Source organism: Calidris pugnax, unplaced genomic scaffold (assembly GCF_001431845.1).
Source record: "Calidris pugnax isolate Ruff unplaced genomic scaffold, ASM143184v1 scaffold171, whole genome shotgun sequence".
Classification (NCBI taxonomy): Eukaryota; Metazoa; Chordata; class Aves; order Charadriiformes; family Scolopacidae; genus Calidris; species Calidris pugnax.
This window is the reverse complement of record NW_015091064.1, coordinates 10,525,417-10,539,822: the sequence shown is the minus strand read 5'-3', so window position 1 is coordinate 10,539,822 and position 14,406 is coordinate 10,525,417. Positions and strand designations below refer to the sequence as shown.

Below are 14,406 nucleotides of genomic sequence, written 5' to 3'. Positions count from 1 at the left end.
AAGTCTAAAACACTCGGCCTTAATATGTTGGTTGCACTTTTGGTATTTGGTAGAGATGCAGTGGACTTAACGTGACCCTGAGCTAGCTCTCGTGAACTATTTACTTGGCTGTACTTGATGTGTTCTGCCTCCCCTTTTCATATGCTTTGATATCATCGCTGACCTTTCGGTACCTTCTCCCTCCTTGCTTTTCTTCCTTTTGATACTTTCTTGTGGTGTTACTCCATTTTCGTGTCTTTAAACTTGTTATTTCTCCTCACTACTAACATTAAGCAGTGATGTGTCATGCAGCTGAAGTGAGCAGCATCTTCAGAGGAAGAGTTGAATCCCAGGGAAGTGGTGGAATTGCCATCCCTGGAGGTATTTAAAAGATGGGTAGATGTGGTGCTGAGGGACATGTTTTAGTGGTGGTTTTGGCGTTGTTAGGATGATGGTTTGACTCCATTATCTTCCTTTCCAACCTAGACAATTCTATGATTCTAATCTTTTTCCAGTCCCCTGGTTCAGTCTCCAGATACTTGTCCTTGTCCTTTAAAAGGTCCAGTCTGAAAATTCTTGACCACAACAGTTTATATGGGTAGTTCCTTAAATATCCTGGTACTATCTCCAAGAGTAAATGACCCAGGGAAGAAGAAGATACTGTGCTGGTAGGGCATTGGTTTTTACCTCCCTTTCCTTCATGGTATATAATGACAAGTCACCTTTTCACACAGTTCTGTACGTGTCCATGAGTAATTTGGAGCCTTGTGTATGAGGGGATCCTGGGACAAACTTTAAAGTCAGGTGAACATATGTACTGAGCTCAAATGTTCAGTCACCTGTTGTGACCCGGGTAGTTGGAAGCTCGAATGCACAAGCATTCCCTCGTGAGATTAGGGAAGTACAAAGGCATGCAGAAATTATATGCACAAATATGAGGGTACTGTTGGAAAATCTGGCCTCCAAGTATCTTTTTGAATCATCCAGGAAAATGGAGTCTTTGATTTTTGGAGACTTCTTAATAAAAGGCTAAATTTTATGACTCTCCAGTCTACAGTCTGCTCATATAACTGATATGATTTTTTTTTTTTAAGAATTTCCCTTACATACACAGCAGAAAAACAAACAAGCACAATTCCCCGTTATTTCCCTGAAAAGCAAAGTCCTCTTTCCTAGCAAGATTAACTTGTCAACTAATCTTAGAGCAAACACTTTATTTTAATCTATCATTGTTTTCTGGCTGTGGGTTTAGTAGAGGTCAGAAAAAGAGGTTCGTTAAAGTGATGGTGCATTTGTTTTCCAAAAGCACATCAGAAGATTAATGCTTTGCCAAAGAAAATAACGAAATACAGTATTTCTTTTAATAAACTTCAGCTAAATAAAGTCTTAAATTCACATGCTTTGGCGCAGATGGGGTGTTTGCAGCATAAGGTACAAGTCGTATAATTTCTACTATCTGAAAGCTGCTGAAATGAGCTCTGCTTCAGCCACGCCGTTCATCCCACACCTGAGGTGAAGTAACTGTGGTCCCTTCTCTGATGTAGAGCCATTGGTGAGCTGCCTGCCAGTGTGTTTGTGCAAGTCTGTTTGCTTTTATAAAGAACCCGTTTAAGCTTCTCCACCCAAGAAATTCATGTTGCTTTTGGATAATCCCTGGGTGATTTTATGCTGTAAAATAAATAAATAAATCTTCCAAACCTGTGACGCAGCCCGGCTCTCACGTATTTTGGACTATTGGAAGTGTAGCATTTGTGTGGGGGAAACATGAACTGACAGAAAGCATAAGCAATTTTCTATTTGTCCAGAAGTAAGATAAGATGTATGTTTCAGTATAGGGTTACGTGACGTTGGAGTTTCACCTGATGAGAGCTCAGGGTCAGTCAGTGATGAGGAGACATTTGCGTGTGGATGGCCAGACTCCACGCTGCACGCTCATCCTCCAGTGTGGCTTCTCTAGGAGTGGTGCCAACCTGACTTGGTTTGGCAGCAAACCAGTATTCCAGAAAAGAAGGAAAAGTTGTATTAAACAGCTGAATCAATTCTCTGGGGTCGGCATTGGCCGTCAGGGCTCGCTCTCAGTCGAAGACAGGTTGTGTGTGTATGTAACATCGACCAGCAGATGTGGGAGTCTGAGCATCCTTGCTCTGAGTGGTGCTGAGCAGGGCTGCGCGGAGGATGCTTTGCCCCAGGGCAGTAGAACAACTCTCTGTGGTCATCATCAGTCACAGGTAACCCATCTGATTCAAAATCACTTCTGCAAGCTCTGCTCCCCCCTGCTCCCTTAAGGAAACATTAGTGCACAGGCTTGAGATGAGTTTGCTCAAGTCCTAAACTCAAGTGTGGGCAAATTGCGAGGGGGAAAAAGCCCTTATTTGCACCCTACTCTTAATCCCTCCCAGTAGCCCTCCTCAGGGTTCTTGCTTTGGCAACAAAACTGGTTCTAAATAGGCACATCTCTGCTGAACTCAGTAATAGCTATGAATATGTTACCCTGAATCGCTATGCAGCTATGCATTAGTAACTAAATATTACATTAGATATCTAATGTCTTAGTAACTGAAATAATTAACTTTATCTAACATAGTTATTGACCTTAACTTGGAAAATGTTGAGACTGGAATAGATTGTCTTTGCTGCATTGCTTATTAATTGCATTACAGCGATGTTCAGCATCTCTTGTAGCAGGTCGTGAATTCATGTAGTGAAAAGCAGCCACTAACCTCATGAGATTGAACAATACAAATAAAAATTTATTTTGGTTTGTGCTTGGTTTCTGGGGTCTTTTGAGCCATAAGAAGTTCTCTAGAAAATGTATCCACTCTCTTTTCCCCTGCTCTAACCTGGAAATAAGCTGCAAGTCTTGTAAAATCACTTATTTTCAAGAATTAAAGCTATGAATGGAATGTCAAACATTAAAAAGACATGCTGATAAATCACTGGAAATGGTAGTGTCTGAGTAAAACGTTATAGAAATGATAGCAAATATTTAAAAGGGAAAATTGACCTGCTCAACCCAACACATGGTAATGTACATATATTCAACATAGCATACTCTTTCACTTGTGGCTCTGTCCAGTGGGCCATCATATTTCTAGTATTATGGGTTTAAACTGGAATATGAAATTGAGCCCTGAGATAATGGCATGGATTTGAGAGATTAAGTGATATTAGTACCAGTAAATCTCTTTTAGATAAACTATAGGCATACGTTCCTTCATGCTTTCTGCCTCTTTTCTTTCTTTTTTTTTTTTTTTAGTATTGCTTACAACAACACAGTTTTTAGTTTAGTGGGTAGAAAACTTTTGTAGCAGATGAGAGAGATGTGAACCCCTTGAGATTGGGGAACTTGAGAGCCATGTCACCCATCCAGTTAAAGATGCCCAAATTGCTGTAAATTCTTACAGGCAGCAGATAATCCTTTTCTTGTTGACTGGCCAGGAAGCGAGTAATGAAGTCCTCGTCCTAAGTGATTGCCCAAGTGCATTTAGGAGGTCCCTGGCAAAACAGGAACGAAATTGCACAAGAACTTAGAACCACGAAGCTCTAACTTGATCTTCCTCTTTGTGATTGGATCGACAATGATAAGAAGCTGCATAAATAGGGGTAGTTTATGTTAAAGTGCCAGTGCTCCATGGTGACACAAATGCATTTCATATTTTTCTTTATTCCATGGGACTTTTTTCTACATCTGTGTTTTAAGGCAGGAGATTTTGAATATCTGAATATGATAACATATATGGTAGTTTGTTTTGAGTGATAGGACTCTTATTCCTGGGCAGTATCTCTTTTGTACATCTTGACCTCTCAGTATAAAGTTGGATTGATTTAAGGTGATCCAGTGCCTTGAGTTTGGTCTTGTTCTGAATGAAGGGGATAACAGCACCAGATGATACGCCATGAAGCTCTGTGTGTTTCTGTATCCTTCCCTGGTTCCCCAGCTACACATAAGGCTTCACATCCTGTAAATGTGACCCCTCGGTCTATATTTACCAGTGGTGGTAATTGAAAATTAATTTTTTAAGTTTGGTGAGGGTTTTTTAATTATCAAGTTTATTTATTTCAGAGTCTTCCAAAGAAGTGGAGGTAAAGAAAAAAAAAAGAGGTACTTGAAATTTCTATCATTAAAACAAAGAACTTTCTTTCTTTTATGTTTCAGACACAGATATAAAGGAGCTAGAGGATGTTTTTGGACTTAACGGACAAGTAGAGCATAAGCTGAACTTCCTCAAAAAGAATGTATCAAAAGATATAAAGCTGGTACTGATTGCTCATTCTATTGGTTGCTACATCACACTGGAGATGATGAAGCGAGCATCAGAACTTCAGGTACATGAACCTTGTAGAATGGGATATTAGCAAAGCAGTGCACATGCTCAGCCTATGGGTAATGCCATGTCTTTCCTGTGGAAGCCCTATTCTGCTATACACAAACTTTAAATTAAAATGAAATAAAAACATTAATGACTAATCCTAATAACATATAATGAAGTAGTTTGATGTAAAATTAAGTTCTAAATCTGAATTTGGCCCTTCAAATGCCCTTGTAATATAAATAATAATGGTGGTGAATATATTTAGGACTTTCTTGTTGTCTTCTAATCTTTAAATAATTTATGAACAGATCACTAGATATTTGGCAATTACATTATGTTACTACACTAAAAATTAAGACTGGCTATGATTTTAATAGCAGTTTCTTATCTCAAGGCAAGCAGATTGCTGGCTATACATGGAGAAATGTATGGAAAAGAATAGTAATATAAATTGTAATGAGTACTACTATGAAGGACGTTGGTTTAAAAATTAATAAATATGCATGTATCGTTGCTTCTGCAACTCAGTCTTGGTTTGTGTAACTCCAGAATGGGAGGTGTTTCTGCATGTTCTTGTCTATCTGAACATTTGTCTTTGTCGCTGTGAAGCAATAAGGCAGCTGAGGCAGGACCATGTCCTTGCCATGTGTCTGGAAATGGCAAACTCTTAGTGCTCAGTAATAACTCACTTTGCTAGTGGATGATGAATGAAGAATATTGAAGTTTTATTCTTAAACATTTTCACTCTCGCTAAATCATTGCTGCTTCCTTTACATTATAAAATCTTCAGCGGAAGGAAGTGCAGTGTTAGCGTGAAGTCTGTGTTTAATGTACGTATGAGTAGGTTCTTCCACTTCTTCATAACCATTTCCACTGCACATCTATTTTTTTTTTCCTTTAAAGGAAACAGCAACTAAAAACATGAAACATGAGGTTAACCTGATATAATTCCACAGGCATATTTTACTTTGTGATTGTAAACAAGGGCATTTTTTTTGAGAGAACTTTTATTGCTGTTTTATCTATTCAAGAGGGAGTGTTCTAGAAAATATCATATGCAGTAATTTGTCCAAAAATATCAACGTTTCTTTGGTCAACATCTGTACAGTCTTTATCACACAAATGATTTTATCCGGCTTCAATTAAACTATGAATTGTTGAGTAATTTTTTTCCACCTGGCTCACTGGATGCTGGCAGCTTGCTATGCATCAGTGTTTTGAAACGTAGGTATCTCTGGGACACTCTCAGGCTGCATGGTGCACTGTGTGCATGAAGTTAATATATGACAAGCTACATTTAAGATGCTTTTAACAATAGAAAATATTTGTGTAAGCCAGAGTGTTGTGCAACCTTTGTCCCTTTGCCAAAAATAAGTAAACTGTTAGGTTTTATAACATATGAAGTGTGATAATAAGAAACTTGTGTTTCCATCTCTCCCTTTATTTTTACTGGAATATTTGATTCCCACAAGATTTGGAGCACATATGTGTATTTTAGTAGCTAGATCATTTGATTTTATTTTTGTGTAATTCTTATATGATATTCTTTTATTACATGAGTTTTGGTTTTGGTCTTAAATTTTCTGCTTTAAGAGCCTTTGATTGCTTACAGTTTATTATTTCGAGCTAGAGGTTAATGCATTGTATTTATTGTTCAAATAATTCAGTAAATGTTTATATTTGGAGTGGGTGTTTAGCAGATTTGATTTTCATTACCCAATTTAAAGCCCTTTCAAAATCTAACCAAATACAGACTCAATTGTCTCTCTCATACAATGATGAGGGAACCTGATGAACTTGAGATGTCATAGGTGAGAAGGAGAAAGTACTATCTCCATGTCTCTCCTTCTTGGGTGCTCTTCAGCTGTTGGTTTTGAATGCTGCTAATTTCTTGGTTCCCTTGTGCTCTGCAGGTTAATAGGGTAAATAGGGTACTTTGTTGTGGGGGGCTTTTTTCTTAAACTTCTGTGAAATAATGCTTTCTTATTCCATTAAAAGAGAAATTCAAGAGGAATTGCCAGTTTACCCCAGGATAAATTCGGGTTTGGACCCCATCTCTATTTTCCTGTTGACTCTCAGGGAGGCTTCTGTTAACTATTTCTGTGGGAGACCTCTTAACGCAGCCGTAGTCACAGGTTGATGCCTTTAACTAAGTCTAATTGGCAGAGAAGGGCCACAGGGGTTGCTTCCACGCTTGGGGCTGCTGCATGGATTTGAGTACCGGGACAGCTGTGCAGTGACATTTTTGGACTAGTCCCTAGGAGACTTTTTGACCCAAAGCAGCCAACAACTCCCAGGCAACACCCTGGCATGGTTCTGGACTTGGCAGAGGCCCAGGACCATTCCCAGTAGTTAGTTTGGATGCAGACATCCTGATTTTAGGCAAGGGGAAATTCCGCCGTGCGGACACGGACCATCCCATGCCATCCTGTTCCATGGCAGGACCAGGGAATAGATCCTGCCCGGTCTGTTGACTGGCACACATGTAACCATGAACACTTCTCAGTTGTCGTGGTGGGCATCAGATCTTAAAAAGATTCACCTCTTTGTGGGAAGTGAAGCATCCAGAGTTTGCCAGTCTGCTAAAAAATTAGACGCTAGGAAGGAAAAATATTCATCAGCCTTATTCTGTGGAGATGGAAAAATGCAATAACGTACAGCTTACTTGATAATTGCTCTTAACCTCATAATCTTCTTCGCTCTTTGTTCAGCCAGCAGAACTGAAAAATGAAGCTGAGTGACAAAGTGATTTTCTCAGTTGTTGGAGCTTGAGCCTAACTCATAAATATGCTACATCCTCCAGGCATTCTCTTTAAAAATACAAATCCTGACTTGGAGGATTTCCTTGTGCTTTGCTGGCAGCGCTACTGAGTGTTTCCTAAAACACTCCCTTTGATCATTAATTTTATCAAAAGATTGACACATTTCCTTGCTAATGAAATTCAATCTGTTACAGCATTAGTCTTTCATTTGCAGTGATGGTTTTGAAATACCAACACCTTTGTGGTAATAAATTAACACCTGTTAATGAGCGAAATTGTCATACAATGTGAGTATTGCTCTTCCTGTCAAACTCATTGAGGAGGAAGAGTTTAAAACCTCTGTGTATGTATCAGTTTAAGCAAATAAAATTGCTGTAATTTATAATTCAAACCCATGCATTGCTGATATGTCTCAGTGGTGCCAAAGAATATTGGATATTCCTAGAACTTGCTCAATTTAATAAATAATAGCTAATAAAACATAAGTTGGAATAGTTGTGTATAAAATCAAGTTCATAGCTTGGAAATCCCATCACATCATTCTTGTGCACACGATGGTGTACATCTGCCATATATTTCCTTCACTGTGCTCTCTTCTAAACAGAAATCTTTTGGTCTGAAATTTCTTTCCAGAAATGTGATGAACGTAACAAAATGACCTAGTTCGCATTTAATAATTCCACATATTTATACAGTAGCATAACCATATTTTCATATTTTTTCTTTTGTCTGTATATGAGTTGCATTCCAGTCTTTCACTTGAGGAGCTACAACTTGTTCAGGATCTGGTACTGTATGTAGCTTAGAAGGTGTCTGCAATGTATCTTGTTCTTCAGAAATTGGTACTGGCTTTGACCCATCAGGAGGCTGTCCCCTAAACAAGCTCTATTGAGTTAAGAAAACATTTCTTCATTACTGACCATTCTAAATTATTTTATGGTTTATAAAATGTTGGTGCTATTCATACCCTTTTATACATAAATTAAACATGCCTAACAGGAGGTACCAGGCATTTTTTTTAACCTTTTGAGTTACTGAAATTGGTTATATATCCCTGCTGATGGTTTTCTGACTGTTTAGCCCATTTCTAAGCCATATAAAAATGTTTCTCTCATCCGTTACTAGTCACAGGGATTGAATGACCTCAATGGGAAGCATTTTGTTGGAGCTTTTTGAATATAGTTATTTTGGATGATGCTCCTATATATGTGCATGATAGCTGTATTTCTTTCTCCTTTTTTTGAATTTTTAAAAAATATTTAGTTAAAAAAGCAGAAAAGCTTTCACTTACACACAATATTGTTGTTACTTCTGATGTTAGAAAAAGCCAAAATAAACCATTTTATCATTCTTTTTTAAATTTAGCTGATAATAGATTATTCTTCCGTTCGGCCACTCCAAAGTTTCTGTTGTTGCCGTGTTAGTAATGAGGGGGTTTATTACCCTTGGTGTTCCCCTCGATCACACACACCTTTGGCGTGACATATGTAGCCCTCATTTTGTGGTTTCATACTTGAACCAAAAGGCCATGCTCCATCTGCTGTGAACAGCTTGCTTGGAAACACGCATGGCCTGCAGGTACGCAACAGAATGACAGATGTCATGACTCTGTTAGCTTTTTGTTCCCCTATTGTCTGGAAAACTGCTTCTTCCTGATTACCTGCAGCCCTTTGCAACACATCTTAGGGGGACAAGACGTCTCTGCACGTGGCCCTTCCAACAAAGACATTGATTGGGATTTGAAATTTCAAAAACGCTCTTTTCTTTGCAATCTCTTGGCCAGAGGGGTGTTTATTTTCAGTGTGTGTGAGAAGTTACCTGTATGTATAGAAGTAGTTTGTTTTAAAAGAAGCTTTACCAAAACAGTAAAAATGACAATAGGTAGTTTGCGTTGCAGTGCCTCTTTGCAACATAAAATGCAGTAAATAATTATTTGTTTACAGAAGAATAACAATGTGTGAATGTCTATCCATAGATACTATTTTGCAGTGAGACAGAATATGAAATTTAAAGCAAACTAGCTATTCCTGGGTAAGTCATGTAAAGCATTTTGATCCTAACCCAGATGTCTTTTTCTGATATAGCTTAATCTGTTTTCAAAATAACTTAAGATGATGGTTTTGAATGTATTCTAAATTCATTCTGGACAAGAGTGTTCACACATGAAGTTACTCGGGAATATTTCTATGTTTAGATATTCTTTATTCAGGCTTGAATTTATCAAGGCTGTTGTCATCATCAATTCTGTAAGTTATAAAAGCTTTTCCAAAGTTTGCTGGCAGAGGTAATCCTCTTTTTGAAATACAGTTTCCTGCAGACAGAAGCTTCAAGTAGGTGTGATGAGAATAGTCACTTATGGGGAAGGAGGAAGAGGTGTGTAAATTGTTTTGTAATGTCTTAAAATCTCTCACTTGGACAGATACTAGTTTCTCTCACTGCTGCCTTTCTGCATCAAATCAAGTTGATTCTTTTATCTCTGGTTAACACTTAGTTCCTTTCTGTTGAAGTACTTGGAAAGCTCCCCCGAACTTCAGTGAAAGTAGAATTAGGCCATAAGAGAGAGAAACATGTCATATTTCCCCTGCTAAGTGATTTTTTGTGTTACAGAATTCAATGCAGTGACCCTTCACAGTAATAATTTACTTTCAGTTGTTTTGAAAGCTTGATCATGAATTTGAGAAGCACTTCCATAATGTTAGGAAAGATGTTTTTAAATACAGGTATTTCTGCAAGAAAACAAAATTCTTTAATATAGAATTACTGGAAATCCACAGGGACAAGATTAAAAGAGGGAGTTTTTTTAATGGTACAGGAAGTGCTAAGCATGTCTGACCTTTGAGATAACAGGGGAATCTTTTCAGCAGCACAAATGAATGAGGGAAAGACCCTATGAAGACAATGACATTTGTTCAGTTCCTGTTTTGCTGTTAATTGGAACCTGTATATGAAATCCAAGACAGGTGGTGTCATCACTACAGAAAACATCTTCTGAAAGGACACTAATTTAGCAGGTTCAGACTCCTTATATAGTGCAGTTTGGAAACAGAAAGAAAATGAAAAATAAACAGGAATATAACTTATTTCTATTTTTCAAGGTTTTACCTAATATAATAGCGTCTAATTCAAAGGTTGATTACCTAAGTTATGTCATAATACTTTTAGCAAAATGATTTTAAAAAGCTGTTGTCTGGGTAAATTAACTTCAGATGATTTCACTGGCGATTATGATGTTTAAAGTATGCTTAGTGAAGAAATATATTTTTTACTATCTTGCATGCTCTCTTACAAAAGTAAGCTTGTCCCACGTCTTTTGAAGAGTACAGTGAGACTGTATAAAATAGCAAAATAGCCAGAAGATTTCTGAAGAGAGGCAATGTCTTCTCTCATGTAGAGGATTAATCCTTGTGTGTGTGTGTGTGTGTGTGTGCCAGGGTGCAGTGTAACCCACAGCACAGCAGAGGTGTGAAGAAATGTCCGTGGTCTGTGTAGCCTTGTTTTGATTTGTCCTTGCTGAGAACTGTTTCTCTTGGTTCCTTAATGGATTGCAGTGATGGGTGGAATATGGATATGTAGTTTTGTCTAGCAGTAGGGATCATGAGCTGGAGAAACACTGTTTTTATATGAATTTCAAGTTACTTGCAAGCTTAAATGATAAAGTGCAAAAAAAGCCCCATAAAAATTAAAATGAGTGAAAGACTTACGGTAACACAAACCCAATGACAACATTCGCAGAATTATTATGCAGGAAAAAAATAGATGGCTATACTTAGCAGATCTCACAAGGGAATTGGTACACATTTGAAATAAATGTGTATCTTGTGAAGGGAACTGTGGATTTCTAGACCATGATATAAAACTAAACTGAGTGTGATGTATTTTTCTTCCCCACCAGTCCATCCGTTACGGATAAATGAGCTACATATTAAAAAACCAAGCAAACAGCACTGGGCAGGTAAACACCCACCTTCATCCCCCTTTAAGTGTTGAGGGAGCAAAAAAAGACAGACTCTAAAAGAGTTTTGCACAGATTTGATCATGAGTCTAAGTTCAGCTGCCTTCAGTGATTTAACTTTATGAGTGTTTTGAGTTGATCGCTAAATTGGACTCTTTCTATAATAATATTTTTTTGACAGTTCTATCAGTTCTTGATAGATAGCGAGCCTTTGAGAGCATATACAAGGAAGCACAGGTGGTCTGAGCCAGTAATTAGACTAAAATTTGCTATAGTTGACGTTATACACATTACAGAGTCTGCCTAATCCACCTTGCAACAGATGACAAAGTTCTGAGGGGTATGTTTTCTCGGTGACGCCTCAGGCCGTATCTGTACATCTACTGGAACAGCCAGCAAAGGAGCAATACGAACTTGGAGCATATGCAAACATCATGCAGCTCTCTTATTTGGAAAAAGCAAGAAGTAACCCAGCTGATTTATTAAACCTGACCAAATTAAATAAATAAGGTACTGTATCTTTGAAGCATCAAGGAAGTTTCTACAAAGATTTGGGGAGAGATATAAAAAATAAAAAGAAAAATGAAAACAACCTTCATATGAAAACCTAAGACAAACATAAAACCTTCTCTCTGTGGGGTGGGAGGCAGCAAAGCAAAGAGCAATAGTGGGTGAGTTCATGGCAAACAAAGATTTGTTAGGGAGATACTGACTTCTGACTAAGACACTCGTAAAAAGCCACCGGCCTGAATTTAAAACTCAACAGAACTTCAGAACTTCAGTGAAAGGCTGATAACTGTGGAATGGGGTTGAGAGTGTCGGCTCACCCAAGAGACCACTAGCAACCAGTATTTTCACTGGCTTGATGACAGACTCTAATCCTAGTGGTCCCAGTCATATTCTTTTCTACCTCTCCCCGCCAAAAAAAAAGCTTTATAAAATGTAAACTGTAAGAAAAAGCGATCGACACGCAGACAGGATTTTTTTGTGTAGCCCACACTGGCCGCTGCCTTTGTGAATAGGAACAGACACTGTCTAGATTGCCATGGGCTGTGTAGCTCTGCCTGACATTACTCTTCCCTTCACAGACAAACCACCCACCTTGTAATACACAGGACAAAAGAACATGAAATAGCTCAAGGATACAAAAAATTTTAGGAAGGTTAAAATGTAATGCGAAATAAGCTGTTGAAGGTGATGCATCTTCATATGTAAAAATGCCTGAGGGCAAATCAAATAAAGAGTCAAATTTCTGTCTTTTGCTTTCACCAGGGAGAGGTGTGCATCTTTCTCCACATTAAGAATATAATTTTTGTTACAGAAAAGAGATTTGAAGCCAAAGTGGGAAGAACTATCAATTATCAGCAAATAACCCATCAGGAACTGAAATGTGATCAACGACTTAAGAATAGTCTTCAGTCATGCTGTGAAGATACATGACCATTATTGCTTTGTGTCTCTCTGGTTTTCTGTTTTCTACTTCCTTGTCTTAAGCAGAGAAATTAACTTTAAGTCATATGCTGTGTAGTCTATTGCACATGGTGCCATCTTCTGACTCGTATGTTGACCAAATATGTTGTGGTCAACAGTGTATAACTGCCTGGTAGATAACACTCCAATTTCCTCTAAAATGAGATAAAAAGATTTACATTTTAAAGTTGTTTCCTCCACAAAAGGAGCAAGAGAGGTATAATAATGAGAGATCTCCAGAGGGCTGTACGTTATATATCTGTTCTGTCTGCAATCCAGATTTACTCTTGCTTGTAACTGTAAAAGTAGCAAGCACGAAACAGTGAAAGGTGTGAATCAAGTTACCAGCATATGATGATGAAATTCTGGATTTTTTTGGCAACACAAAGTTTTAGGATCAGGAAGGTGGAGAATTTTTGAAGTTTCATTTTGGGAAGGATTACCTCTTGAACTATGCCCCTTTTCAAGGTCATCTTTGTGGTTGAGATCTTAAAACTTGTAACCCAAAACCTAGAGTGCACCAAGGAAGCATGAATGGAAGGTTTGGCTTAGGCTTGTCATCCTTGTCAGCCTACTTGGCCAAAGCTCATGCCTGATTATCTCATCCAAAGAAAGCTTTTTTGAAATTAACCTTGACTGGAATTGCTTTGTTTTATTCTGCTCACATGTTTCTGTTCTGTTGTGTTAGTGCACTGTGGCTCAGCTCATGTTAGCCACGGGGAACCTGCAGTTCATCATGTTGTCAGCACCTGAAAGGGGGTATCTGAGTTGTGGATATGCCTGGCTGAGTTCAATATCTGACCAAATAGTGTCCGTGTAAACTCAGTTTAGAAAACAAAAAGCTTAAAGATTGCAATATGACAGTCTTGAGAATGGAAAAAAAGGGATATACGCTAAATTGAACAAAACTTATTTTTAAATCCACTCTTTTTAATCTACCAAATATAGAAATATAGACCAAAGACTATACACTGTCAGTTTGTCTTATCATTTGATTCCTAAATGTCTCTCCTAAAAACAGAAATAGAGATACCAGAGGGATAATGTACAGAAAGTATTAAAGCTCATTTTTGCCTTCTAGAAAAGACTTTTGAAATATATATATAATTCATTCTTAATACTGCCTTACATGTATTTTGAAAACAAATACTGCATTTCTGAGCAGTGCTGCCCTGTGCATACCTAGCATGCCTTGTGTGGGTTTGGAAGTGGGTGAAGCAGGTAGGTATCACCTGCTCAGTCCTAGAACTCCATAGGAAATACTAAACTACATATAGATCAATACTGTTCTGAGTCAGGAAAACTTACAATCCAGATAATTGAAGATCAGATGAGACTAGCAAATAGTAGAGTGATAATTAAAAGCACAAGTGTGAATTTAATTAAAAGTGATGTCTAGTGCAATTATAAGATGGGCTTGACAAAATCATCAGCGGTTTATCCATCAGAACGTAATTACCTAGCATATGAATGTAAGCTTCTTTTTTTAACATTCATCACATTTTTAAGAGTGAGGATTCAGAGTTAATAGTAGCATTGCCTTAAGATAAGCCTATGATAAGGAGGCCTGAGGAAAAAGGGAAAAATCATCACATTTTTAAGAGTGAGGATTCAGAGTCAATAGTAGCATTGCCTTAAGATTAGCTTATTTAGCTAATAAGCCTGTGATAAAGAGGCCTGAGGAAAAAGGGAAAAACGAATTCCCAAGACTTTCTGAGGAAAATCATATTTTGTTCATAGTGTTTACTGAACCTCCAACTTCTGTCACCTTCTTTGACGTACTGGGTTTACTGCTCAGATGAATATAGAAACAATATGAAAGTCAAAAGTCTGGTCTGTGATCATTGAAAGTAGGAAAATATAAACCAATAATTTTGATTTCAAGACACTTGATTTTTTTTTCAAGTGATGTGTTTATTTAGCTATTAAT

The 14,406-nt window shown here is 37.8% G+C and overlaps 1 protein-coding gene across 2 annotated transcripts in view; it reads left to right on the top strand.

Annotated features, from left to right (window-relative positions):
• Positions 1-14,406, top strand: part of LDAH (lipid droplet associated hydrolase) — a 119,761-nt gene that overhangs the window by 45,428 nt on the left and 59,927 nt on the right. For both annotated transcript variants that reach the window (XM_014956900.1, XM_014956898.1), the window contains exon 4: positions 4,136-4,305. In XM_014956900.1, coding sequence (XP_014812386.1) covers positions 4,136-4,305 — 170 coding nt within the window. The remainder of the gene's footprint in view (positions 1-4,135; positions 4,306-14,406) is intronic.